The sequence below is a fragment of the Rhinolophus sinicus genome, chromosome 1 (assembly GCF_057876585.1).
Source record: "Rhinolophus sinicus isolate RSI-liver-muscle chromosome 1, RSI-T2T, whole genome shotgun sequence".
Classification (NCBI taxonomy): domain Eukaryota; kingdom Metazoa; phylum Chordata; class Mammalia; order Chiroptera; family Rhinolophidae; genus Rhinolophus; species Rhinolophus sinicus.
The window spans coordinates 6972705-7000175 of NC_142501.1; the positions used below are offsets into that span (position 1 = coordinate 6972705).

The window sequence follows — 27471 nt, forward strand, 5'->3', positions numbered from 1 at the left end:
CAGTTCTGGTCAGTCACTCTGAGCCCCACCCCACAACCCATCACCCACCGGGGACAGTTGGGCCCATTTGCATCTCCTGTTGTTCTGTCTCCAGAAGTCTGGGCAAGAGTCTTGTCCGGTTGTAACATTCCACTCTCAACCACCGTTGAATTCCAAAGGGATGATGGCTGGACGAAATCCTGATTAGTAGAGTTTGAAAAGCATTCGGAGTTAATTAAGAGAAGCGAGGCTGATGGCTTAAGGATTATTTTCTTGCTGAAGTTTTCACAGTTGAACCTTTTCTTTTCTTTTGAGCAAACGAGATTATTTTCTTGTGGAGATGGCTGGCCTGGGACTGTGTCCTGGAGGGTGGCCAAATCTGTCCTCCGGGGAGCAAAACCCTCTCTCTATTTGACATCTTTATTGAGGAATTTCTCAAATATAACAGAAAATGACACCAGAGGGAATTGAAACCATGATGAGATCCTTGCTCAACCCCAAATGACTGCTTTTAGCATTGTAATTACTTGAAATAGCAGTAGTTCTGTTTGAAAAATATTATTCCAAACGCCATGCAATTGGACATAAGAGCAATATTTAGGCTAATAGAATCCGATTTTTTTTTCATCCTAAATGAAAACCAGCAGTGGATAATTTTTTCCCGTCTCCACAAAGCAGGACTCCTTTTTCTCTAAAGCCATTAGTTCACTTAGCCAGATGTTTTCTTCCACCCCAGTCTCTACCTTGACTTACTGAAAAATATGTCTCTCACGTTGCTCACAGTTTGAATTTTGGACTTGGCTGCTCGGCACTTTTTGTTCCCTGATGAAGAGAAGTCATCTGTAGCCAGGTTGAGCAGGAAAGTTGTTTTATTCACCAGATCACTACTTTCCCATTAACGTTTATTGAGCACCTACTATATGCCTGGCTTTGTGCTAGGTAGATAGCTCCACTTAGGTGAGATGAGGGGACTTTGGTTGAATCTCTGCTGTGTGCCGAGATGCCCAGAATGTTGTGCTCATGTTGTCTCATTTAGTCCTCACAGCATCCATGGGCAGAAGCCATTGGTATCCCTGTCTTACAAATGAGGGAACCGAGGCTCAGAGAGGGAGAGTGGCTCACATTAGGTTACACAGCCAGCAGTGGTAGAGCTGGGAACAGAGCCCAAGACTGTGCATTTCTTTGCCAGTTCAAGCCCGTAAGCCACTGCCCACCCCTGCCCCATGGCTCCGGGAACAGTGCCAACTCTGGGAAGCTGGCTGGGTTCAGGAAGGGACTTCCTTCGGCGGGATGTTACATATGCATCCCCTGCAAGTTTGGAAGTCACTGAGGGTATCCAGAAATCCCAGTATCTGCCAAGCCAGGCTGGCGCGAGGCATGCCAAAGGGCAAAGGGCAGGCACTCCCGAGAGTTCACCCAACGGTGGGCACCTCCTCCCCACAGCTGAGACGGCCTCCCCAGGCCAGGCAGGCAGGAGCTCCCCGCCCACGGGTGTTTGTGTCACCCCCGAGCTTCCTTCCAGACCTTGTCTTAGCCCCAGTGACCACACAGCGCCCTGTCTCGCGGCTCCCTTCACTCACAGCAGCTCCCAGTTCATAGCCGGTTAGCTCACAAGACCCCTCAGGCTGGGGCCCTACCAGCCTCTTCGCCCCTTCTCTCTCACAGAGGTGCCTCTGGCCCAGCCTCCCTTAAACCCATCGAGTCCCTCTCCACGTCCCTGCTCATTACAGCTGTGACCCCTCACTGAGCCTGGGCCTGGTGAAGTCCTGCTCACTCGTCATTTGAGACCCAACCCGCATCTCCCTTTGCTCCAAAGTCTTCTGTGACGCGTTATATACACCTCCACTGTGGCTCTGTGCCGGGGTCCCCTCTTCCTCCCCTGAAAGCAGAAGTTGTCTCATTTATCTCTTCGTCTACCTCTTCGGGCCCTAGTGCGTGTCTGGCATGTGGTAGGCATATGATAAATATTTGTAGAACGAATGAATAAACGAATCTGTAAAAGTGCCTGTAGCCTGGGTCCTCCATCCCAGCGAACCCCCATCCTGGCACATGCAGAGATGAAGGTGAATTATATGGGGCATCTGTCGCAGGACTCCCAGGTGCGTGAGAAAGATATGTTCACGACTCGAATGACAGAGCCTCTAATTCGCAGTGACACTAAAGCCTTCCTCCTCGTCTTCGTGCATTTGTTTATTGCAGCAAATTGTTCTGAGCACCTGCCATGTGCCAGATCCAGTTTGACGTGCTGAAGATACAGTGAGTGGTGAACAAAAGCAAAAACGTCCCCACACTTAGGAGCTTACATAGTAAGGGAGAAGCCGGTAAACATGCAGCTCACTAAAGTAAGTTCAGTCAGGCCAACTGCAGTGAGAAATAATACAACAAAATAAAGTGATAGATAGTCATGGGGGAAAGGGTGCTGGCGTTGGATCGGATGGTATTCTAATACTATTGCTGCATGAAAAGCCACCCCGCACTTGGTTGTATAAAACGCGCTTTTATTCTGCTTGTGGATTCTATGCGTCAGGAACTCAGGCAGAGCTCAGTAGGGACGACTTGTGTCTGTTCCACGTGTCTGGGGCCTCAGCTGGGAGGACGTGAAGGCAGGGGCTGGAATGGTCTGGATGCTTCTTGGCTGATGTCTAGTGGTCGATGTTGGCTGTCGGCCAGAACACTAGCGGGCAGCCTGCCCTACGGTCTTTGCACATGGGCTGGTGTGGGCTCCCTCACAGCATGGAGGCTGGGTCCCAGGAGACAAGACACGAGTGCACAGAACTTCTGCAGACTAACCTCAGAAGTCACTTCCCCCACTCTTGACCGGTCAAGGTGCTTACAAGGTCTGCCCACGTTTAAGGGGAGGGGACACGATGAGGGGGCCTCAGTGAGGAGGAGGAAGCCACTGTTTCAAAATCTAGGGAAGATCTTTCCTCCTGGCAGAAGGGAAGGACAAGTGCAGAGTCCCAAGATGGGGACAAGCTCCTTGAGTCTGGCAACAGGTCAGTGTGCCTGGAGGGGTCAGGAGGGAGGGGGGGAGAGTGGAGATGAGGTTGGGAAGTGGCAGGGCTGGGTCACAGGGGCCCTGGAAGGGCGTTGGGATTTTATTCTAAATTAGCTGGGAAGCCGTGGACATTTTCACAGGGATTGACATAGTCTGATTGACATTTTAATTAAAAGGGATTTGCTTTTTGGCTGCTAAGTAGAGGATGTATTACAGGGAATAAGAGAGATCACTGTGGTGGCCTGGGTCAGAGATGTGGGTGGCCGAGGCCAGAGTGACAATGGCGGAGGTGATGAGAAATGGTTGAATTCAGAATATAATTTGCAAACAGAGCCAACAGGCGTTGCTGATGGATTAGATGTAAGAGGTACGGGGAAGAGGAATGGAGGCTGACTGCTAGCTTCTCGCCTGGAATTTCTGCCCAGCTGTGTCGGGTGACAAATTTTAGAGGGGGGAGAGGGGTAGACCCAAGAGTCAGTTTGGCCAAGTTCAATCTGAGATGATCGACAGCCATCCAAATGGAAATAATGTACAAGTTCAGAAGGCTAGAGTAGTCAGGTCAGGGTGGGGTGGGGTGGAATGTGAGAGCTCAAGCTTCTGGATGGCATTGAAAGCCAGAGAGCCTAACATTCACTCGTTTCATAAGGATTTCATGAGCTCCTGTCCTGTGCCATGTCCTGGGCTGGGAGCCCGAGATTAGGGGATGGATGACGTATTACCAGCCTGCCCAGCTTGGAATCCTGGCTCCATCACTTACTTACTGGGTGGCCTGGAGCAAGTCACTTCTCTTCTCTGGGCTTCAGTACCCTCACCTGTCGGGTGGGGTTAATAGCAGTGCTTCTTTGACAGGGACATGAAAGACCGAATAAGCTAAGCTTTGTAAAGCACACACCGCAGTGCCCTGCTCCACGGATGTGAATTAGCTAATTATCACGTATTCCTCGTGTGCAGAGTCAGGACACTTTTTAGAGGAGATGGACGCATTTTCTGAGCTGGCAAAGATGCAGGGGACAAGCCTGGGCTCTGGGCTGCTTATGAAGCCCTCACGTCCCACCTGGGGCTCCCGCCCGGGGCCCCTGTGCGCCACCCGCCCAGGCACAAAGCTCTCCCAGCCGCTTGCATTGGTTCTTGTGCTCATTCATTGACATGGGGTCACCCGGCATCCGGGCTTCCACTCCCAGCTCTGCCACTTACTCATTTTGTGACCTTGGACGCACATCACCTCTTCCCGAGTCTGTTTTGTTCTCTACAACATGGGCAGATCCCTATCTGTTAGCGTCAGATGAGGAGGTGGACGAGCAGGTGACACCAGAGGCCACCACGCAAAGGGAGGAGAGGAGAAGAGAGGGACTTGGGGACTCCGACAGAGCGCAGGAGCCCAGCTGCACACGTGGGAGGAAGTCACCACAGACGTTCAGATGTTTCCTGGCACAGCAGTCACGGCTCTCCCTGTGCTGGGCCGGTCCCTGCCTGGATGAAAGGGCCGCGCTGCCTCCCCCCTTTTGAAGGCACCCCCTTGCATCCTGGAGGACAGCTGGACACAATGTGTTGCTCCCTTGAACCCTTAATGAAGGCTCGAGTTGCCTCTGTTTATTTGTCTTTATACTTCAACAGCTCAAAAGCGTTTCTTGCTGGGGAAAAAAAATGCTGACCATTTTAATGTAAAACTAAACAGCTTTGGACAGTCATATAGTTACTCCATAAACACCAATATTCTTTAAGGTAAACTCGAGAGATTCCTTCCTGTTCTCTTTATTTACGCCCCCTGCCCCCCCTGCCCCACTCTTGGCCCACATTCAGGTGATCTAAATACGCTTGGTTGGAGGGATTTTCTGTCGAAGGACAGGTCAGATTCAGGCCCGCCTCTCCTCTCGCCTTTTAACAACTTTAATCTGATGGAAATTCTTTGGCCTGAGAAAAAGAAACACATTGGATGCTGTGTTCGTCTTTATAAACCGGCTTCCTTCTCTCCCCACATCGCTCCAGAACCAGGGAGCTGCTGGAGTCGGTGTAGGGAGGTGGACCGATGGAGACTCAGGCCGGGGAGCAGTGGCATCCTACAGCCTCATGCCCGTGGCCAGCTCAGCGCTGGGGACAGGGCTGGGGTGTGGGCAGAGCAGCAGGGAGCTTCTTACAGCAGGGGCCAGGTGGGTGCTGGGGGGAAGGGGCCGTGGGCCAAGAGTCGGGACTTGCTGGGAACCTTGGGAAACTCCCTGCCGTTCTGTGCCTCAGTTTCCCCTTTATATGTGAAATAAAGGGATGGGATTCAACAGTGGTTTTCAGATCTCATGGGGTTTTGTTCACGGCAGCAGAGCGGGGACTTGGAAATCAGACACGTCGAGCCTTGGCTCCCAGCTGCCTTCCCAGCAGTGGTTTGGGGCAAGTCTCACTTTTCTCACCCCGGAAGGAGATGCAGTGGTGTTCCCGGAAGGGGGCTACCCAAAGTGGCCTGTGTGGAAGCGTGGGGGCACCCGTTGGCATCAGGGCCGTGCTCGGCCATCCTCCTTCCCGCTCTCCCTCTGGTTGTATGTTCACGTCAGGGGCTGTATCACCATATGAGGCCTCCCTTCCCATTGGTCGGACTGGGCTGAATAGGCCCACCTCTGAATAGGTCTCGATTTGGTGGCTTTGGGCAGAGAATGCCAAATCCATAAACAGCAAAGAGAAACACCCAGTTGCAAAGGGCAGGCCAGGCCAGCAGACACTTTCCTTCATCTTTCTTGTTTGCAGTCTGTGTGCCAAAGGCTTGGTCAGAACTCTGAGAATTAAACAAAAAATAAGTGTCTTGTGAAGGCTCTTTAAAAATATTCTACCACCAGAACATATGCCCCAAACCAGAACTGAGCCATGTGCCTAAAAAGGGGCATTATCTACAAATAAGGGTGTCCCAGAGTCTCTGGCATAACACTCCCTCTGCCAACAGTCTTGCTTATTTTGGACTGGCCTGGGCCCTGGATGGCGTTTGGGGTCACCCTGGACGTTGGCTGGGCCTGGCTGCGTCTGGACGGATGCTGCAGTGACCCCCCTCCGCAGCACCAGCAGGCCTGGTCCCGGCTGTTTGCAGTGGCCATTAGCCAGCCCCGTGTATGGCCTGCCCCAGCACCCCTCCCTGTCACCCACCTTATCCCAACCACATGCAGCTGGAAATAACCGACTGGCAGAGATGCCCTGTGCCCGGCTGGCATGCCTTGTTTTTTGGGAGGTGGGTAATCATGGCAGACCCCAGCGGCTTGGTCTGGGGTCTTTAGCAAGACCCCAGGTGCTACCTTAACGGTGGGACAGGATCCCACAGGCCACCTTGGCTTATCCGCTGGCTGCCAAGGGGTCAGATGCTAGTGAAGTCATTTGGGACAAGCCTTGGTGGAGGCCCCTCTGGGTAGGATCCTCCTGGGTCCCCTGTTGCCAGTCGGGAGTCTCGCCTCCTCAGCTGGCAACTGGCCGCTCGTGATCAGGACACTGCCTGCCACTCCAGCCTCGCCTCCTCTCAGTACGAATGTTCAGCCTGCCCCCAGGCACTCATGCCCTCTGTGCTTCCCCCTGCCTGGAGAACCTTCTGTCTCCCCCTACCTGTTCCCAGTGCCCCAGTTTGTCCTTAGTCACCTCCCCCTTGGCCCTCATGGGCAGGGTAACTTCCTCCCCTCCCTGCACTTGGACCGACCAGAATCACCATACTCATCACGCAGAGCTGAAGAGGTCTGTTTACTGATCCATCTTCCACACATGGAATAATTATACAGAAACACTCAGAGAAATCAATAGAAAAGACAGAAAATAATTCCGTCATTAGCTTGCCACCCCAACAGGTCAACAGTTTTTTGTGTCCTAATGTTCTTGTCCTGTATCATCTGTGTGCAGACCTGACTTTATATGGTTACGATCATGCATTGGTGTTTGTGTGCTGCTGTCCCGCCGGTGTTCTATCAGAGCTTTTCTCACTGTGGATGTGTAATCGTGTAGCCGAGATGTGGGACTGGAATCAAAGCCCAGGATGTGGGAGCCTGGCAGCCCGTGGGTGCTGAGTGAGAGCTGCTGCTGCGGCTGTCTGGTTAGAGTAGCAGAAATGCCTCGGAGAAATGATTTGTAACCTCTGGGTCAGCAAATGCCCCCTGAGTGCCCATGTCTGCCAGGTCAACGGGTCCTGAGATGATTTCAACATGACTCCCACCCTTAGGGAGCTCTGGGCTGTGTGCAGAAATACTCCCAACATGGCGTCCTTGGTGTAATTAATAGGAAACCAAGTATTTGGAGCAGGGGTGGGGACTGACTTGTCCTGCCAGCAATGAGTGAAAGGTCATCAGGTGGGGGTAGAGATGGGGTGAGGTGAGGAGGGGCGCCATGTGCAAAGCCTAGAGGTGGGAAAGGCTCAGGAGTAGACAGTGGTCTCTGTCAGCAGAGCCAAGAGCTCTAAATGCTCTCCGGGTCTGAGACCTGGAGATTTAAACCTGCAAATGTAGCAGTGTCAGGGAGTGGGGACAGAGTCCCAGAGAGCAGTTTCTGGGCTCTTGGCCTCTCGTGGGAAGGTACTGGCTCGGTTATTGGATGGCCATCAGCTGTGATCAGATGGCCATCCGCTGTGGCTGGGTGGCCAGCAGCTGTTACCGGTTAGCCATTAGCCACTAATATAACTGCCGTGGTTATGCTGGGGGGTTGGTTGGCGGGTTGGTTGACAGAGAAGCGGACAGCAGATTGCGCCTAGCAAGTGAGGTTAGCAAGCGTGGATGGCGGATTTTGGAGTGTGTGGATCCTACTTCCTGTGTCTCGCCCGGCCGCCAGCGAGACTGGGGTGCAGGAAGACCTCTCATTAGTGTACTGACAGATGTTTGCTTTTGTGCCTCCGACCCAGCCGCCAGCGAGAATATAGTGGTATGACTCCCCTATCTATGGCTCCGTTGTTGTTCCTTTTTGGCCTCACCATGTCCTGCATTCTTGTGCGGGGAGCGGGACCAGAGACACTGCATGACACAGGGGTCACCTTTGGCTGCATATTAGGCACGTCACAGACTCAAGCCTGGCTCCCAGCCCCTCCTTCATCAGCCACTAGGTCCCCACAAGCTGCTCCAACTTCACCGCACACATGCACGCACACACTGCATCTCACCACCAAACACACCTTTCCCTGCGCGGATCCCCACGCCGCTTAGAGGCTCCCAATCCCGCTGCTCACCCCAGTCAGCAGTTGCCCTGTATCTGCCTCACTACCTCTCTCTCCCGCCGGATGGGCAGCTCTCTCAGGGCAGGCCTTGACCTTATGTTCATGGCTTATTCCCTGAACTAGTGCGAGGCCTTGCGTCCTCGGTGAGTGAGTGAGTGAGTGAGTGAGTGAACGAATGCATGTGGCTACTCATGGATGTTTTCTGGGGGAAGATGTAGGCGTTAGAAAGATGACTTCAGTTGAGGCAATTGCTCATGCAAGCTCAGTTTCAGGGGGGAATCAGATTAATGGGGTCCAGCTGTGAGTGAAGTGTAACGCTCACGGCTTTGACCCGCCATGTGGAGGAAATAATGCCTAAAGTGTGAAGGGCTGTGGCTGCCCTGGGTCCCTTCCCGGGGAGATTAGTAACAGGGTGGAGTAGAGACAAGTGCGTGAGGGATAAGGTGGGCGGGGGTCACCTGCCGACCAGACGGACAGCAGGTAAGAAGGGCGGTCAGGACTGGGGCCCAGTGCAGAAAGTGCACTGACAACTTTAAGTGAGGAAGGGTGGAAAGGCCACGTACAGAGTGACGCATTACACCAGGAGAAAATCGGCACACGAAGAGAGGAACAAAACAGACGTTCATGACCGTGCTTGTAGCTAGTGTACGATTATTGATCCTTTTTTTAACTGCTTTTCAAAATTCCTCATAAATTCCAATTTTTAAATAAGCAAACAGTTTTATTGGGAAAGTGATGGTAGCCATGCTGGGTTCTTGAGGGGAGGGAAGCCATGGAAAGGAACTTGAGCTGGGAAGGGTGGGCTTGGCCATGGGGAGGCCTGGTGGGCTTTCCAGTGCTCAGCCAAGCTCAGGGCCCCCTGTGCCACAAAGCTCCCTGGTGCCCACACTCAGCCCTCCACCTCTGCCCTCTTGCAGCCCCTCTCTTAACTGTGTTGACTCTTGGCACAAAATCGTTTCTCAGTGGTGTTGCGGTCACATGACCCATCCGGGCCTGTTAACGAGGGGCTGCTGAGTGGGGGAAGGAACAAGCCAGCTCACAGGCAGCCCTGCTAAGGAGCCATCGCAGGATGGGGGCAGGAGGCCATGCCTCTGGGGTGTGCTGGGGGCCCCCCACACTCACGAAGAACTCCCGCGTGGGTGCTGGCAGGGAGGAGGTAGAGAGTGGGTCCCAGGGAAGCTCCCACAGTAGCCGGCAAGTGGAAAGTCCTGGCTTTTACACTCACCAGTTTGGAAAGTGGAAGAAAATGCTGAATTTAGTCGAGAAGAATTGATGCCCAAAGGTTCAGAATCCCAGGCAATACTCCCCAAGGCTGGGAAGTTAATGCTGGGAGTGAGTCATTCGATCTGGCTGGAGTCAGGCGTGATGGAATGGCCAGAGGACCCGGGCCAACCGGGGCAGCCTCGGGGGCTCCTGGGCTCAGTGGAGTTTTTCCCAAGGCAGCGGGTCGCCCTGCCCACCCCACCCGCAGCCCGTGGAGGTAATCACATCCAGCTGGGCCTGTTTTATTTCTGAGGATGTTCATCAAGACGCCTGTCAGAGCATTTCCCCTTTCTTTTCTTAGAGCTTCTCGCTTTGGTTCCATGATTTGTTTGTTTGGTTTGCCTCCCTTCCCACTTTCCAGTCCTCCATTCTTATCCCCATCAAAAGAAATTTTTTAAAACGCCAGTGCCTCCCACAGATGTCCAGCCAGGATCTCATTCACAGCTGTACTGTCAGAGGCCCAAGGGTGAGGATGCAAAATCGTCCAGGTCCCATGCTGGCTCTGTCACTCCCGCATTGGTGACCGAGGGCAGGCCACTTGGTGCTCAGGGCTCCTGGTTATGACACGGCTCCCGCCCGGGCTGAGGCTCATGAGACCATGGGATGAGCATGCCTGGCACACAGCAGGGGCTCGGGCATGTGGGTGCCCTTCCTACAGCCGCCTCTCCTTCCCACACTTGAGAGACTAAAGGAAGAGCTGGTCTTGCCGTAAGTGGCCTAGACAGAGGTCATCGAAGTGTCATTTAGAGGTCACCCCACAGTCTCCAAACCCTGACCCCTCCGTCTGCTTCCTGGAGCACTGCCCAGTTATAGAGGCTTCCGTTCACTGATGATCTGGGTCCTTGTACCAGTGAAGGCGCTGACAAAGCTTGACACGTTCGGCCTCACTGACGTGCCTAGAGCCCCGTGCGGTTCCGTTCCTCTACTGAGGACCACAAGCGCCCAGGGTGCCAGTGTTTGAGGACATCTGCTCCTCTCCCTCCTGATCTCTCCACAAGCTCCCCACAGGCAGGGCTGTACTCACCCCACGATGGGGCTCACCTCAGGCAAGGCTGAGGCAGCAAATATATGCGCACAGCTCTTCTCTGACCAGCCCTCACTTGCCCCCCTGATGAGCTAATGGCCTCTGCCACCTGGGGAACCACCAGCCAGTGCCCACGCCATCAGTTGTCTAGAGCTGCCTTCCTTGACTGGCTCCTGGAGCTCCAGGGCCTCACTGAGCAGCCCCTCTGGGGCCACACAGCTCATGCCTGATGGGACAGGCCAAGAGCCAGAGCCTCTGGCCCACAGGCACCTCCCCAACCACGTTCCGTAGTTCTCAGTCAGTCACCCGGTCCACAAACGTGGGTTATGTGCCCCTTGAACGTTTAAAACCCTGGGATAGGGCGATGCTCAAGACAGGCGTGGCCCCTGTTCTCAAGGACTCTGTGTTCTCTGGGGAGGCACCAGGTAAATGGAAGTGCCGGGGAGATGGTGGGACGATGTGATGGGGTGATTTGTCTGCCGCGTTAGGTCCGGTGGTGAGGAAGAGCCTCCCTGAGGAGGTGACTGAGAGCTGAGGTCGGATTGAGGAGGAGCCCTCTGTGCCAAGATCAGGGAAGAACATTCTGGTCAGAGGAACAGCAAGTACAGGCCCCGAGATGGGGACAGAGATAGCCGTGGTCCAAGCACAGCAGGGCCGCCAGTGAGCAGGGAGGAGGCCGGGGGAGGAGTGGCAGGCAGTTCACTTGGGCCTTGTTGGCAGGGAAGGGAGTTTGTGTTGTATTTGAAGCGAGCGAGGAAGCCTTTGGGGCTTTCAAGCAGGAGACTAGCACAACTGGTTGACACTGAGCAGTCACTATGTAGGGCGGTGGGACAAAGGTGGAGCAGAGAGGCCAGTGGGGAGGCCACCCCAGTCATCCAGACTAGAGAGCAGGGGGGCTGGTCCCAGTGATCCCAGGTCAGGAGGTGAGATGTCATCATACTCAGGGGTTTATTTGCAGATGGCGCTGGTAGGACTGCTCCTGCTAAGGGATTCGATGTGGGGAGTGGGGAAGGGAGGGATCAAGATCGCGTCCAGGTGTTTTGGCTGAAGCCCCTGCGGGTTGTGCTGCCCTTGGCTGAGATGGGAAAGCTGAGAGTGGGGCCAGGCTTTGCTTTGTTCTGCGTGGACTGGGTTAAGTTTGCTGGCCATCCACGTGCGGGTGCCGGCTCAGCCGTGGGTGCCTAAGTCTGGAGCAGGTGGGGCAGACAGGCCTGGAGGTAAATAGGTGACTGGTAAAGCTATGGGACAGGGTGACATCTCCCGGGCTCCCTAGAGGAGCCCAGGCCTCACCAGCACGGCCCCACAGGTGCACTGAGCTCCCAGGGGAGAGTGCTGTCTTGAAGGCCTTCGGGTCCACAGAATGAGAGACTGTGTCCCTGCCAACCACATATCTGGTGAGGTCGAAAGGACTCTTACCACTCAACAGTAAAAAAGACTAATAACCCAATTTTAAAATGGGCAAAGGATTTAAATGGACGTTTCCCCAAAGAAGGTACATGACTGGACCACAAGCCCATGAAAAGATGCTCCGCGTCCCTAGTTAGGGACATGCAAGTCTGAAGCGTAATGAGGCACCACTTCACACCCACTAGGGTGGTTATGATTTTTTAAACACACAAGCAATGGAAAATAAGTGTTGGCGAGGCTGTGGAGAAATTGGAGACCTCCTGTTTTGCTAGTGGGAAAGTAACCTGGTGACTAGCCACTGTGGAAACCCATCTGACCGTTCCTCAGAGCGCCAAAGCAGAAGTGCCATGTGCCCACACGGTGCCACTCCCAGGTGTGGACCCAAGGGAATTGAAACACGTCCACACACAGACTTGAGCGTGGTCGTTCATAGCAGCATGTGCCATAATAGCTAAAAACTAGAAATAATCCAAATGGCCATGAACTGGTCAGTGGATAAGCTGGTCCAGCCGTGTGATAGGGTAGAGTTCGGGCATAAAAGGAAGGGAACACTGACGCAGGCTCCAACACGGATGAACCTTGAAAACACTGTGCTACGTGAAAGAAGCCAGACCCAAAAGGCCACCCATTGTATGATTCCGTATTTTATGTGAAATGTCCAAAATAGACAAATCCGTAAAGATGGAAAGTAGACGGGTGGTTGCCGGGGGCTGGGGGAGGGGAGAATTGGGACTAACTGATACTGGGCATCTTTTGGGGGGTGATAGAAATGTTCTAGAATTAGGTCATGGTGATGTTCATACAACCGTGTGAATATACTAAAAACCACTGAAGTAGACCCTTTAAGATGGTGAATTTTATGTAATGTGAATTATGTCTCAACAAGAGTAAGTGACCGGAGAAATAAAAGAGGTGGAATGTGCAGAGCATGAACGGGTGGGGCTTGTCCCACAGCCCCGAGCAGGCCACATGCACGGCCCTGTGTCCAGTGCTGGGCCAACATTAAGCACCTGAGAGGGGGTCCCCCCACCCCCCCCGTGGTGAACAGGCCAGAACAACGAGCAGGGAGCCGTTCCAGGAGCTGGAGCTGCTGCACGTGGAAACCGGAAGGCCAGGGCGAGACTGAGCACTGCCTTCTGAGGCGGCCTGTTGTCCCTTTTCCAGTTGGGAAGGGACTTCACCAAACCCCAGAGGCGCTCATGCCTGGGATTCCCTGGATGCCAGCAGGGGCCTGTTCATCATTGCTGACATTTCTGTGTGGAATGTGTGTGCTAGGCCTGTGCTAAGTGCTTTGCCTCCCGTTACTTCCTTTAATTCAACTTCAGGTACTTGGATCCCTGTTTTATAGAGAAAGAAACCAAGGCCCAGAATGGTTAAGTGACCTGCCCAAGGCCACACAGCAAGTTATTCACTGAATCTTGTACCCCACCTGGTGTGACTTAAAGGACAAGAAACAGGATGGATACATAGCGGTCACAGGGAGACCACATGCGGGTCATTGTAAAGAGGAGCGGTCAGCAGTCGCAGCTGGGCAGCAAATTCCAGTCCTTAGAGATGTTCTGTGCTGCTCAGCCGTCGCTGGGGGACCACAGGCAGCCGTGACCAAGGGAGGCCCAGATGAGGGATGTGGTGACCAGACCCTGAGGGCCAGCAGACTTCAGCAGAGCGCTGGCCTCCGTTGGGCTGGCTGCTCAGGTCTAGATGTGAGCAGTGGATTTGCAGGTCAGGAAAGTCTGCCCACCACCACTCGTGTGCTTCTTCTCCCAGCCCTGATCTTGGAGTCAGGCCCAGCCTGAGAAGCTCAGTGACAGATCAGGGCTGCAGCGGGGACCCTGTGTCTTCCACACATAGCCGACCTGCTGGGGAGTTAGGAGCCTCAGAAAAGGCCCAGCTAATGCCCAGACCAGGAAGTAGACAGGTCCCGGGAGACCCCAGTCATACCTCCTGCCTGCCTGTGCCAGCATCTCTGACAGCTTAGGGAGTGTCCTGGATCTGGCAGAACCCAGGCCCCAAAGCTCTAAGACCCATGTGTATTTTACCCGAAATCTAATCCATCTGGTTCTCATTTATTTACACTTAACTCATCAAATGCAATTTTGCAAGAGCCGCTCAATAGCCAAGAGGCTTTTCGGCCTAAGCCTCCCTTCTGAAAGGAGCCGGGGAGGGCTGGGGCCTCAGCCCTCAGGGGCCGGGAGAGAGTTCTCAGGGTTGGAGGTTGAGTTTGGTTCCTAAGATGGCTGGCGCCTCTGCCTCTGCTCCAGGACCCTTGGTGGGAGCTGGGCTGCCAGAGCCGGGCACAGAGCCTGACACACAGTAGGCTCTTGGCAGCCAGGAAAACATGGGTGGGGTCCGGACAGAACACAGAGTCTCTGTTTCAAATCGTAAAACATCCATGGGAAACACAAAGCAACCAAAGCTGGATCCAGAAGTAATTTTTAGTTATTATAAATAACTGCAAACCTGGATTCTTGGTCCAAGGTAGGACTAACAGCCAGCTATTAATAAAAACAAACAGCAGCACCTTGGGCCAAAAGCAGGCCTCGTTGGCAAACCACAGTCCTGCCTGCAGAGGCCTTTCGGAAGCACATTGACCTCCAACCCATTGGTGTCTGCTCTGGAAACCCACCTTGCTGGAAAACAGCCATTTCCTTTATAGCCCTTGGGCCCATCTCAGACTTGACCCTTCAGTGTCTGGCAGGGGTGGGGGTGGCCACTGTCTGTCCGTGAGTGGTGGTTACACTGAGCAGAGATGACTAGGGGTCACAGCTGATGTCTGTGTGTCCCCATCGCAGCTTCCAGACCTGTGCTTATGGAGGGTGCCGCCGAGGGAGGCGGGGGCACCTGACCCCAGAGACCCCATTTGGACTTGATCTTTGGTGCCAGCGCACTGTCCCTGTTCTGTCTAGAGTCCTCATGGTGGCCACGGGGATTGGGAGAGAGAGGCTGGAGGCCAGGATCCAGGAGAAGTATGTCCACTGTGCCTGTAGGGAGAGGTCTCGGCCCAAGCCAGGGCCGTGCCATGGGCGTGGAGGTGAAACAGATGGGCAAGGTGGTGAGGGAAAGTCAACAGCCTTGGTGACCGCTTGGGTATGGGAGGGGCCGCAGAAGGGGGCTTCGCAGACAAGACGCTTCTCAGGCCTGGATCGCTGGGTGGGGGCCGAGCAGAGCTGGAGCTTTTGTCCTCCTTGGCACCCTAGTCCTCCCTTCCCTCCCATCTTCCGTCCTCCCTCAGCTGTGGCTGAATGAGTGCGTACTCGCTGTGCACCGGGCGCTGGGCAGCAGCCTGCAAGGAGCTGTGTTTTATCGCAGACCACACTGGAATGATCTGTTTCTGAGGGTGTGTGCCAGCCCCAGCAGCCAAGGTCCCCCGCGTCAGGAAGCGGCCGCAGTTCAACCTCCTTCCCTTCCAGCACCCTTGTCTGCCACCCCACCCCTGGCCCAGAAGACTTAGGAGCTCCGTCAGCCCCAGGGCGCGATGCCTTCTCGAGCGTGAGTTGGCTGGTCTAGGCAGCCCGTGAGAAGCCCGTGCGGAACCCGTACAGAGCTGCGGCCTTCAGGGCGCTTTCTCCATGTTACATGCTTTAGTGCCTTTGCTGCCAATTGAAAGGATTTCCTGAGAAGAGCCTCCGCTGGTCTGCCCCAGAACCCACGGGGCCTCCTCTCTGCTTTGTAGCTAAGTCCCTTTGCCGAGGAGCTCTCTGGCTTCTGGGAGTATTCAGCTGTGGCCATAAATAAAGATGAAGGACCTTGAGCTGGATTCAGAAGCATTGCACTTTCCCTACCCCGCCCAGAGCCCCGCTCACGGATCACGGATCACGGGTTGGAAACAAGCCTGCTCAGGGCCCTCCCTGCACACAGTGGGAAGGCTGTGGAGAGCCTTGAATGAGCCCCCTTTACGTCCCCCAAAGGAATCAGAACAGTGCTGTGCTCCAGTGGATTGGCCTTGTATGGTAGTGAGCTCCCTGTCCCTGGTGTGTGTAAGCACACGTGTGCCATTCGGTTTCTCCTGCTGACATCTGAGCACCCACTCCACCTGACCCTCTGCTGGGTGCGAGGATCTAAAGGAGACTCAGGTCTGTCTTCAGCCTAGAGCAGAGACAGGGTGACCAAGCTCTAGGTCCAGTGCAGAGGAAGGAAGTCGTGAACAAAGGTACACCTGGTCTGGGAGGCCGGGGCAAGCGAATTCTGCTGGGCATCGGGAAGACTGAAGAGGAGAGGGCTTTCGCACTGGGTTTTGGAGACGTGAGCTCTTTCAAAGAAGCCGAATCGCGGAAGAGCAGAGTAAGGGCTTTGGACCCAGACTCACTGGGCTTCAGATCCTCCTTCTGCCTGTTTTCTAGCCTTGGGCAAGTCTCTGCCTTTCTCCAGGCCTCAGTTTTCTCACCTGAGAATTGGATCACTACGAATAGTGCCTCTGGTGTGGAGTTGTGGTGCAGATTTGTTACGAGAGTGCCGGAGCCAGGCCTGGCCGGCTGTTGTTGACGACAGGGAGACTGCTAGCCCCACCCAGCCAACTTCGATGCTCATCTCTGGGGTGCTTGGCGGTGGGGAGGAATTCCCGTGGGGCCCATCAGTGCATGGAACAGTCAGTTTCACGGGAGAGAAGAGAAAGGACAGTGTGGGGCTTCCCCGAGGACATAGTCTGCAGTTCCTCCTGTACAAGGCCTGGGCACCTCCCAAGGCCACAAGCCAACGGCAGAATTCAGATTGTCTGACTGCCAGATGAAGGCTCCCTCCTTGCCCTGGGGCACCTCTTGTAACAGAATGTGCCAAGTGCTGGGGGGTCAAGGAACAGAGTGCTGGATTGGCCCCCTCAGGAGGTCCAAGAGGCTAAGTATTTCCCAGAGTGCTGTGCTGGGCCCGGTGAGGGCGTCCAGGTGAACCCAGTCTGTCCTAGGCCCGTGGGCGGCCATCTCACCGAACCAAGTGCCCCAATTGGTCACTCTTCATACTTTACCGTGGGTCCGGTTTGGAGGTCTGGGACACAGGTGTGAGGTGGGCCTCAAGTCCTCTATCCAGCCTCTGGAGAAGTTGGTTTTGACCGCAGGCTACCCAAAGGGATTCTGTAACTGATTTCCTGCTCAACTTGTGGGGGAAGCCTGCTTGGAACATACTAGAAAAGAGTACAGAGGGAGCAGCCCCCTCTTCCCTCCTGCTTAATCTTGGGGCTTTATCGTTTGGGAGTGGGCAAGAGAAATGTTTACGTGGCCTTGCGTTTGTTTCATTATTCATCAGTGCTGGCAAGTCATTGTTCCCGACTCGTGTAAACAGCCCTGTCCCAAGCCCCAGCCGCGCTGCCAGTTCATTGGGCTTGTAGATGTGTTACGCCAACTGCCCTTTGGTGTCTGGCTTCCAGCGAGGGGAGGGAGTGGGTCGGGCCAGACGGGGCACCCAGGGAGCCATCTATGGTGGGGTCAAAATAGCATCTCCACACCATGAATTCAGCCTTTGAGGGCCTATAGCTGTGGTGCTTGTTTTACCAACTGAACTTTTACTAGGGCTGGGGAAACTGAGGTCCAGAGCAAAGGACCTGAGAACCATGGGAAGAACAGCAAAGGATGTGACGTGAAGCGGGGTCTGCACTGAGCTACCCATGTTCAAACGCCTATGTGTGTGCCCACATGTGGGCACTGGGGCCTCTAGGGGGTCTTGTTGAGCCAGAGACAGGACTGACCAGGTACACTGGCACCTTTTTTATGTTACGGCAGGTTAGTCCTGGCTTTGCGTTCGCACCTGGGGTTCAGCATGGCAGGAGCCGGAGGCCTGTACTCAGGAGTTGGACAGCAGGCTTGAGTCTTGCCTTCCCTCTGAGCAGCTGTGTGACTTTACTCAAGTTGCTTCAGCTCTCTGTGCCTCAGTGTCCTCTTCTGTAAGATGGAGTCAGTAACACAAGCTATCACCGGGGTTGCTGCAAGGGTCGAGTGAGTTGGTGTGGTCGTGAAGCCCATTCCTGACACATCACAAACACTTGAGGAATGTTAGCTTTGTGTTGTTAGTAAGAGGATGGATAGGACACAATGCTTGGCTTAGAGCTGTTCATGGCGGGGGATGGACCCCCAGAGGCAGACACCCTAGGGTGGGGAGGGGAGGTGCTCCCAGCAAAGACAGCACTGGCACCGGGCAGGGAGCCATCAGTCAGACTTGGCTGAGTAGAGAAAGGCCTTCGGAATCATCCGTCCCCACTTCCTCTGGGACCCCACTCTCAGGCTCCTCGCAGCGAGAGCCACATGTACCATTTCAGCTGTGACTGTTGGTGGCTTTTAGAGTTCAGAGCTCTGCCTCCCTCTTGGCGGCCGCACGGCTGACATCTGAGCTTGCCGGAGAATAATAACCTGCCTCGCAGTCGGCCTCAAAGGTAGCCGCATGGTCTCTTGGGGGGTGAAGGGGTCTGTTTTCTCGAAGGCTGAGGAGGGTCCAGCTGACACACGCAGTGCTAGAGCTGAGACCTCTCCCGGTTCAGGGCAGGCCCCTCTGCCTGACTCTTTACCTTTTCACAGCCTTTTGATTCCAGGAGTTATGTTAAAAAGAACTATATATAAAGCTCAGTGCCAGAGGGGGTGTGTGTGTGTGTGTGTGTGTGTTGGGGGTCAGGGTATTGGCTAGAAGCAGCCAGTAGCTTACGTGCCTTGGTGGTTTCATATATTTGCCTATTAAAATGACAATACAGACATGGCACATTAAGGTTTAAGAAGCCCTTCTTTCATTAAACAAACTGACAGTGTAGGGGGTTATGACTTTGGTAATTGAAACATGCTGTTCTGTTCAAGACCAGAACTCCATAAAGACTCTTTTCAGCCAATAGCACCCTTTGTGCCAGCAGCCTCTGGTCAAAAATGAGTGTCGGCCCTGAGGTCTGTCTCTCCCGGAGAGTGGGAAAGACCGTTTGGCAGCCTTCCTCCACAGTCTCACAGCCAGAGAGGTCAGGGCCTTTTAAAAAACCTCCCCACTCTCTGGCCTTTTGAAATCAATTTGCAAGGCAGAAAGCCTGGGGGGTGGGTAGCAGGCGGCCCTGTATTCCAGACTCTCCCTAGCTGCAAAGTCTTGTGCTGCTGGTTGTAAATCTGAGGTGTGACTGAAAAAAGGCGGGGGGATGATGGAATTTGGTTGGCAAGGCTCTGTTTGTTGGGGGTAGACAGTGTAGGCTGCCCTGGGGGAGGAGGGGCATCCAGCGACAGCAGTGAGAGCCCAGGTTTGGGAGTCAGACCACCAGGTTTGAATCCTGCCTCTGTGGGACCTTGGACAGGTGGCTTTGCCTCTCTATACCTCAGTCTCCTCATCTATTAAATGGGTTACTACCTGGATCTGACTGACAGGGTTGCTGTGAGGGTTAGAAGAGTTAATACGGATAGGATGCTTAAACAGTGCTGGGCACACAGGAGAGTCAGGGTCAGCCAGCGTGACAGCCATTGTAACTGTCTAGTGTGCGGAGTGCCTCGCGAGCACTGTGGTGGAGTGTCTGTGCAGTACCGCCTTGGGGCACCACTGGGCACCAGAGGGCAGAGCAGCGCTGTGGGATGGCTCCGGGGAGGACGTCTGGGGAAGTGCTGTCATTCTCCCCTCCAGCTCCAGGTGTGACTTCTGTCCCCTTCGCTTCCTCTTCTTGCAGATGTGGATGAGTGTCAGGACAACAATGGTGGCTGCCAGCAGATCTGCGTCAATGCCATGGGCAGCTACGAGTGTCAGTGCCACAGTGGCTTTTTCCTCAGCGACAACCAGCACACCTGTATCCACCGCTCCAACGGTGAGTCTGCCTGTGCTGATCAGGCACGCCCTACCCCCACGGAAACAGGCGGCCCCTGGAAACCCTCTTCTCCCCAGCTTGATTCTGGGGCCTCAGGGTCAAGGCAGGGAACCTTGGTGTGGCCTGAATGGCTGTTTTGTGCTCCGGTGCTGGTTCTGCGGGGAACTCCTCCCGGCTCCTTCCCTCCACCCGCTCACCAGGGCCATTGGTGTTTCTGGTGTTTTTATTTGGAGACAAGGTGGGGCCGCACGTGGGCAGATGTGACCAGAGAAGCTGTTTTCCTTTCTGGGCCGGGGGCTGGCTGTGGCCAGGAAGAGTGGGGCCCCATTCTCCGTGGTCCCCTTCCCCAAGGGGGGTCTCGAGGCCTGACCAGGCTGAGTGCCAATTTCTCAGTCTCTGTGAGTCTGGCAGCATCCACGACTATCTGCTGTGTGTTCACCGAGTCACCAGCCAAGGGAGGGCCCTCATGGTCGGGAGCTGCCCCCTGGAGGCCAGGTGGGATGGCAGGCGAGCCTGGGGCGGGGCGAGGGACCTGGGAAGACTCCCAGCCAGCTGGACTGCTTGTAGCCTGGGACAGCCCAGGCTGGGACAGAGCTTGGCCTCCAGCCAAGCCCATCAGGTGAAGGTTGTTGGAGTCAGGCAGTGGTGGTCAGAGCTTGGGCCCAAAGCAGCAGGGCTGTGAGGTGGGACGGAGTGGCTAAAAGCCAGGACCTCATGCTTAGCAGCGAGGGGCTTCCAGGCGCAGGGAGCAGCAATTGCAAAGGCAGAGGCATATCTCGCTTAAGATATTGGCGACATCCAGACTACCGGAGGCAGGCTGTGTGCTGTAGCAGAGCAGTCTGTGTGCTGTAGCAGAGCAGGCTGAGGGCAGAGACAAGGGCCAGTGTCCTCGGGCCTGGCTGCTCTGTGTGCTCAAGGGAGTAGATGTGGAAGGAGGACAGGACAGCCTCACGGGTGACCATGGCCTGAGCCCCTCCCCCGTTGCTGACCCCTGACCAGGAGGAGGTGCTGGAGTGGCCTGGTGGGGCCTCTTCTAGGGACTCTGAAACCCAGCTTCCTCACCCATGGTGTTGAACCGGCAGGGTCTTTGGATGCGGGGAACGAAATCCTGGGTGCAAAGTGCCCAGCGTACGCTGAAGCTGACAGAGGCTGTGGGGTGACGTGAGGCCTGGGCATCATTTTTATTTGAAAACAGTCCCTGAGGAAGACAAGAGAAAGCATTTAAAAAGCACAAAGCCCAGGGTCATTAATCAGAACTGCTTTACTAGACTCCTCAGGATTCTTAGTGTTTGTTTAGGCAGTTTCCTCAAAGACAAGAGGAACTCAATAATCCCCAGCACTGCCCTGTCCCCCTGTCCCCAGGAGGACATAAAGGCCAAGCCCCGCGGTTTCTTGGCCTTGCTCCTGTCGCTTTGTCCAGACTTCCCCGGCAGCCCACGCAGGCGGCTCAGTTTGCACCTATGAGACCTTCCAGCTGTGGGGCTGTGGGGTCGGGCTGCCCCAGATGAGGACCCTGAGCTCAAATCGAGTTTTATAAGAAACAGATTTATGAGGAAGAGAGCGAGTGTTGGTGGTGGGAGGGGAGTCCTGCTTTCATCAAGGAGGGGGGTTTACAGGGCGACTGCTCCGAGCAGGCTGTAAAGTCCCCGCGGCCAGGGCCACCTAAGCCCCTTTGCAGCCAGCTTGTGTGTGCTCTGTTCCTTTGAAGAATGACTTTCCCATGAGTAGGACCCCGGGGAAGTGCAGGCTGGCGCCCAGGAAGGGAAAGCCAGCACGATTTGACGGTGGCCACGTCCTGTTCATAGCGGGTCCTGGTTTGGCCTGTAAGCATCACTGGACGAAGGCTGTCACATAGCAGGAGTCAGCATCAGCCAAAGAAGTGGGGTCGGGGGGACGTGATCGTGTGGGGAGCAGTGACAGTGGCTGTTGTGGGGTCACGTGCTTGCTCTGATCCGGGCCCTCAGAGCAGCCTAGTGAGGTGGGGATATTATGACCTGGTGACAGATGAGGAAGCCAGAGCCCAGTCACGTTAGGGGACCTACCCCAGGTCACACCCATAGGAAAGTGGCAGAGTCAGGATTCCAGCCCAGGTCACTAGCTGGGATGTGATGAGGCTGGTAAGGAAAGAACAGGCTGGTGGAGGAATAGAGAGAAACAGGCCGGCGCCAAAGGCCTCTGTGAGGAAGCCACACATGAGCTATAAACGAATGACAAGCAAGAGCGGCAATGGGAGGAGCTAGGGGGAGGGGTGCCAGGCAGGGTATGTGCAAAGGCCCCGAGGTGGGAATGGACCAGGCTCGTGTGCAAAGCAAGATGAAGGGGAGGATGCTGGAGCACAGGGAGCCACGGGGAGAGAAGCCCAGGGTGAGGGGAGCTTGGCAGGGGCCAGACCCAGTGAGGCCTCCAGATTGAGGCAGGAGTTTGGATTTTGTGCAGAGGGCAGCCTTGAGAGGCTGGTTGAGCAGAGGTGGGGACATGACACTGGTGGGGAGAATATAGGACTCATAGCAGAACTGAGATTCTTCAGCAGCTGGGCCTCAAAGTAACTGTGCAGTAGAGTCTTGAGCCCAAGTGCCTCACCCCACTCAACGGCCCTGGGTAGCCCGGTCCGGATTTTTATGTGAAACCAGGGATCGAGATTTAACCAGAATATGGATTTGGGGGCCTCAACCCCAATCTGTGTTAACCAGCATGTCGGTTAAAGAAGGCCCTTCTCCCCTTTGGATTTTTGTGTGAATCTCCTCATTTTTAAATCCGGGTAGTGAATCAATCTAAAAAACAGCAGACTTCTTGGATACTCCAGAAGGACACGTGGCAACATTTCCAGGGTTCCCAAAGGCCACGTGGACGGTCTGAAGCGGACAGGCCGAGTGCACAGGATGTGGGCCGACCACTCGTTAATGCCTGTGTGTGGAGATGGGGCCTGTATGACTGGGCAGGCTGCCTCCCTCCTGAGCCTCCCTCCGTCGTGACAATTGCCCACAATTGCTGTGATTGTGTGTCAACCAGAGTAATGAGTGTTAGAACTCAACATCAGGCCAGGTCGAGGGTGCTAAGTCTCCACTGGTTTTGCACCTCAGTGGCCTCCAATGTTCATGACTCCTGGGAGGGCCAATGAGTCCAGCGCTATTTGGCAAATCAGATTCCTCATGTCACCGGATTCTTCCTAAAGCCCGTCAGCTCTTTGGAGCCTTCCCTGAGCAAGAGGAAAAGCACGCAGGCTGGTTTTGATTAGAGGTGGCCGGATGCATAAGCAAGGTCAGCCAGGGTCAGTCCAGGCTCCTGGCCGAGAAATAAGACCAAGGAGCTCAGCCCTCTGAGTGGCCCCCCTTCCCAGGCGCCAGCACAAACCCTGGTCCCCAGCATGTGGATCTGGCCAGGCTGGGATTGGGAGCTTTAGGTTCCCCCCTCTCCATCTCCACTGCCAGGCAGCCTCTGCAGTCACTCAGACCAGTAATCCCTTCCAGGCAAGTGAGGGTTCCTTTAGGGGAAATGCTTTGAAGAGGTCAAGTGCAGTGGATGCCCTGGGGTGGTGGTTCCCATAAGCTGCTTCTTCAGAACTCAGGCTTGATTTGGGGACACAGGCTGTTTTGTTGTCCCAGGCGCTGGGCGGGAGGGGCCCTAGAGCTGTTGGGATCTGTGGCTTATCTCCCTCTGTTCAGCACTTCAGGCCTGGTTCTGGCCCCAGCGCAGCCCACACTTCCCTCCCTCTCAGCCTCTGACACAGCAGGTGAAAACAGTCCCACCTCTGCCCCACGGCCTGAGGCAGCCAGGCCAGGCCAGGCCAGTCCTAGTCTCGCTGCTCCCCCCCCCCACCCCCCCATGGTGGTCATATGCCCGGGGGGCCTCTCTAGTCTCAGAGTAGATGGGCCACCAACAAGCCAGCACCTTCAAGTTTTTTCCCTCTCCGTGCCTACTCTTTTTTCTTAAACTTACGTCCTCTCTATGTACTCTGGCGTGGCATGGTGTGGCATGGTGTGGACTGTTGGGTGGTCAGCGTGGACCCTGAGCAGCAGTGCTGAGGGGCTCAGCCAGCGGCCTGTCCAGGTCAGAAGGAACTTGGTTCCGCCTGGGGGCTGGGAGCCTGGGGGAGGTGGAGAGGCATCCAAGAAGCCCCTAAGAGCAGGTGGCCTCTGAAGTGCCCGACTGGTGGAGAGTGGGCAGGCAGTCAGTGGGCAGAGGGGTAACATATCCTGGGGCTTTGGGGGGAGTGGGTGGCAGTGGGGATTGTGGTGGGCAGGAGAGGGGGAGAGGCTAGCCAGTCCATCTGGAACCAGACCTTGGTTAAAGTAATGGATTGGAGACAGCTGACCTTGAAAACAAACTTGGAGTAGGGCCAGGAAGACAGAGAGGCAGAGACCGCAGACAGAGGTGCAGTGACACAAATGCAGAGCCCATGTTCGGGCCTGAGTTCTGGGATGCTGTTTGGAGCAGGGAGGGCCCTCAGACACCACCACCCTCCAGGACCATCTGACTGAGGGGGTGATTCCATGGCTGCCCCAGGGCCATGAAGACTGGCAGGTTGGGGGCCAGTATTTGCCCTGATATCAGGTCATTTCTACACACGGTGCGGCCTCGCTGGAGGGCAAGAGAGACTCAGGTTTGAGCCCCTCTCCTGTGCCTAATGCTTTTCTTATATGGTGGCTTTTGGTTTTGTTTCCAGCCTAGCCCAGACTCCACACGCTCTGCCTCTGCACCACCGGTGCCCTTCTCTTTTCACCCTGTGGGTTGTCCCACTGCTCTGTTCTGCCCAGGCCCTTCATTCAAGCCAGGCTGGCCTCGCACCTCTGGCCAGGGGTTCTCTGACATCTGAGATTTCCACTTTGTTCTGGTTGCCCAGAAGAGTCAGTGTCCCAGCAGGCTTCCTTGGGTCCTGGAGCCTGAAACTAGACCCAGAGCTGGTGGAGGTGAGGGGGTCAGGAAGCTGTTTAGCAGGAGTTTGTACTTTGCTGTGAAAGTGACGGGGCGCCCTCAGTCCTGGGGTGGGGATACGATCCACATTTTGGGAAGATCACTACCTACCTTGGGCTGGAAGCAATTTGCTGAGAGGCAGCACTGGCAGCCACTGGGGTCTGGAACTCATGCGGGGACCGTGTGGATGGAGAGAGGGTAGCTGTGGGGAAGGCAGCAGGAAGATGGCAGAGGGGGAAGGTGACAGGCAGAGCAGGCAGGACCTTCTGCCTCAGGTTTACACTTTGGAGAGGCCTGTTACCCGCGTCACATAGGTGTGGAACATTTCAGTGATTGGCTCTGGACAAGGTAGGGCCTCGTTCTTTTTAGAATGAGGGACCCTGAAGGGGAGCCTGGAGCCTGGAAACTGGACTAGCCAGTCTCTGCTGTTCGTGAGGCTGAAAATGTGGGTCCTGCTCCACACTTGTGGGGACAGAGCCAGGAGTGCAGTTTCAGGCTCTCGGCCTCACGTGCAAAGGTGCTGGCTCGGGTAGTAGATGACCATCAGCTATGATTAGATGGCCATCAGCTGTGGCTAGCTGGCCGTCAGCTGTAAGCAGTGAGCCATTGGCCACTAATATAACTGCCGTGGCTATGCTAGCAGATAATGGGGGCTGGCAAGCGGATTGCAGTTAGCACGGTGGATTGCAGTTGGCAAGTGAGGTGGGTTGGCAGAAAAGCGGACAGCAGGTTGCGGATCATGTGGCTCCTGCTTCCTGTGTCTCCAACCCAGCCGCCAGCAAGACTATAGCGGTGTGACTCCCCTACCCATGGCTCCGTGGGTGTTCCTTTTTGGCCTCACCATGTCCCTGCGTTCTTATGTGGGGAGAGGGACCAGAGACCCCACATGACACCCTGCATGACAACACTCTTGTTCAGTGTTCCGGATCACAGATGTCCAGGGACGGCTTATATGAAGTGCAAGTGCCCGGCCTCCTTGCCTGGCCGGGTGACTCAGGCCTGGCCCCAGCCTGGGGCCTGAGTAAATCGCCGGGAGTTGACTGGTGAGCAGAAGCTCAGGAATCTGGGGTTCCATCAGGGGTCAGGGGCGTGGGTACTTGAGTGGAGTCTGATCTCCCTGCATGTGTTCTGGGGGCTTAGGGACAACAGCATTCTGCTACCTGTGCTGCGCTTGTGACCATGTGACCAGGCTGGAGACAGGGGCTGGGCTCCTCCCTCCCACCCAGTGGGCAGCGCTCAGAAGCCCCACGTTTGTGCCAGAGCACATCCTCCCAGAAGCCACAGGCTGCAGGGGTGGCAGACACGAAGACAGGCGCTGACCGCAGTGTGTGGAGGTGTCTGGCAGAGGGGTCCTGCGGCCGCAGGAGCCCAGGAGAGCGTGCTCATGCTCAGTCAGCAGACACTGTGCCTGCTGAGTGGCAGACTTCGGGCTAAAGCATTCTTTCCAGCCAGCACCCAGACGCCTGCGTAGGTGGAGTAGAGGCCTGCACAGCACACCCACTCGTCAGCTACAGCAGGAAGCCTTGAAGGAGGCCAAGCACCCTTGCCCTTGGGACCTGACCCACTGCTCAAAGCCCACACCACTTCGGGGCGGACTACAGGGGGCTCCTTGGCAAAGGTCACTGGGGAGATTTTGGGTGCAGATCCCCGGGTCAGGGCAGAGAGCCTGTGGTTCTCACCGTAGGAGCAGCCTCTGGGGGCAGCTACCCTCTCTGCCCTGTCCTAGCCCTTGTTCTGCCCACCCCACCCCCACCCCGGCTTCTCTAGGCTGGTCCTTGACCCATCTCTGGACTTTGTTCCTGCCACTCCTGCTCTCACTTGCCCTTGACCTGTAGGCAGACTGGACACCGCCCTTTCTCCATCCCCCATCTCAGCCAATAGGTGCCCCTACGAGCCCCCCACCCCACCCCTCTGCAGCTCACAGGGCTTTTACACTCCTGGTTACCTGGATGCTCACACCTGCCCATGAAGTATTTCAGTGAGCTCTCATTCTTCGGCTCCAGCCCCCTTCCAGAATCGAATGAACGAGCCTCGCGAGCCACACCCGCCGCGTGTCAGCTTGGGAGCCTATCAGTATATTTGGCCGATAGGATCCCAGTGGCTCCCAGGGCATGGTTCCCACATGGCGGATCCAGACCAGGCCTTGACCTGGGGCCCCAGCGTGGCTCCTGCAGGCCCAGGGACATCCCCTTCCCTGCTCTAGATCTTTCCATCATCAGCTGTGGGTGTAGGGCCCCTGTGCTTGTGGGTGGCTAGGAACTTTCTGTTTTAAATGAAGGAGACTGGTGTGGCCATGCCCCAGCCTCAGGGCGGCCCCCCGGCTGCTCCTTGGGGTGGACTCGTGGTGTGCAGGCTGTCCTCGCCCCCCCGCCTGCCCCAGACCAGGTGGGCGGGAGAATAAACAGCTCTCGCATTTATCGGGAAGATTTATGGTGCTGCTGGCGAAGGCCTGTCCTGGCCCTGTGCAGTCCGGAATGGCCCTTGACGTGGGGACAATAAATCCAGCCTATTATTTTTTTACGAGCCTCCCACCCCATAAACAACTCCTTTGGCTGTTGGTAAGCCAGCCTCATGCCCTTCTCCTGGCCTGGCCTCCAGCCAACCAGCCAGGCAGCCCTGTGGGAACCCCGGTCCTTATTTCACGGTGTTAGCACTAGGGGTTTCCCCCACGCTGCAGACCCTCGGGCCTCCCGGAGTGGACAGTGCAGGAGGGCAAGCACCAGGCAAGAGGTAGCTGTTCCAGGCCCTGGCTCCCTTCTCGGCCACAAGTCCTGGGGTCTCCGTTTCTTATCTCTCTAATGGGACAAACATTAGTATTCACTATAGAATTGTTTATGAACTAAAATGAGATAATATGTACACACTGCATCCCCTGGTGACGTGCCTGGACCTGAGATCAGCAAAACTGTCAGCTGTCACTGGGCATCCCTCTGTACCAAGCATGTGTCCAGACTTTGACACAAGTAATCGGGTCCTGAAAACAACCTTGTGTAGTA

General features: G+C 55.4%; 1 protein-coding gene across 3 annotated transcripts in view; it reads left to right on the forward strand.

The window, feature by feature from the left end:
- Positions 1–27471, forward strand: part of SCUBE1 (signal peptide, CUB domain and EGF like domain containing 1) — a 129427-nt gene that overhangs the window by 25647 nt on the left and 76309 nt on the right. For all 3 annotated transcript variants that reach the window (XM_019715035.3, XM_019715037.3, XM_074326508.2), the window contains exon 4: positions 19430–19564. In XM_019715035.3, coding sequence (XP_019570594.2) covers positions 19430–19564 — 135 coding nt within the window. The remainder of the gene's footprint in view (positions 1–19429; positions 19565–27471) is intronic.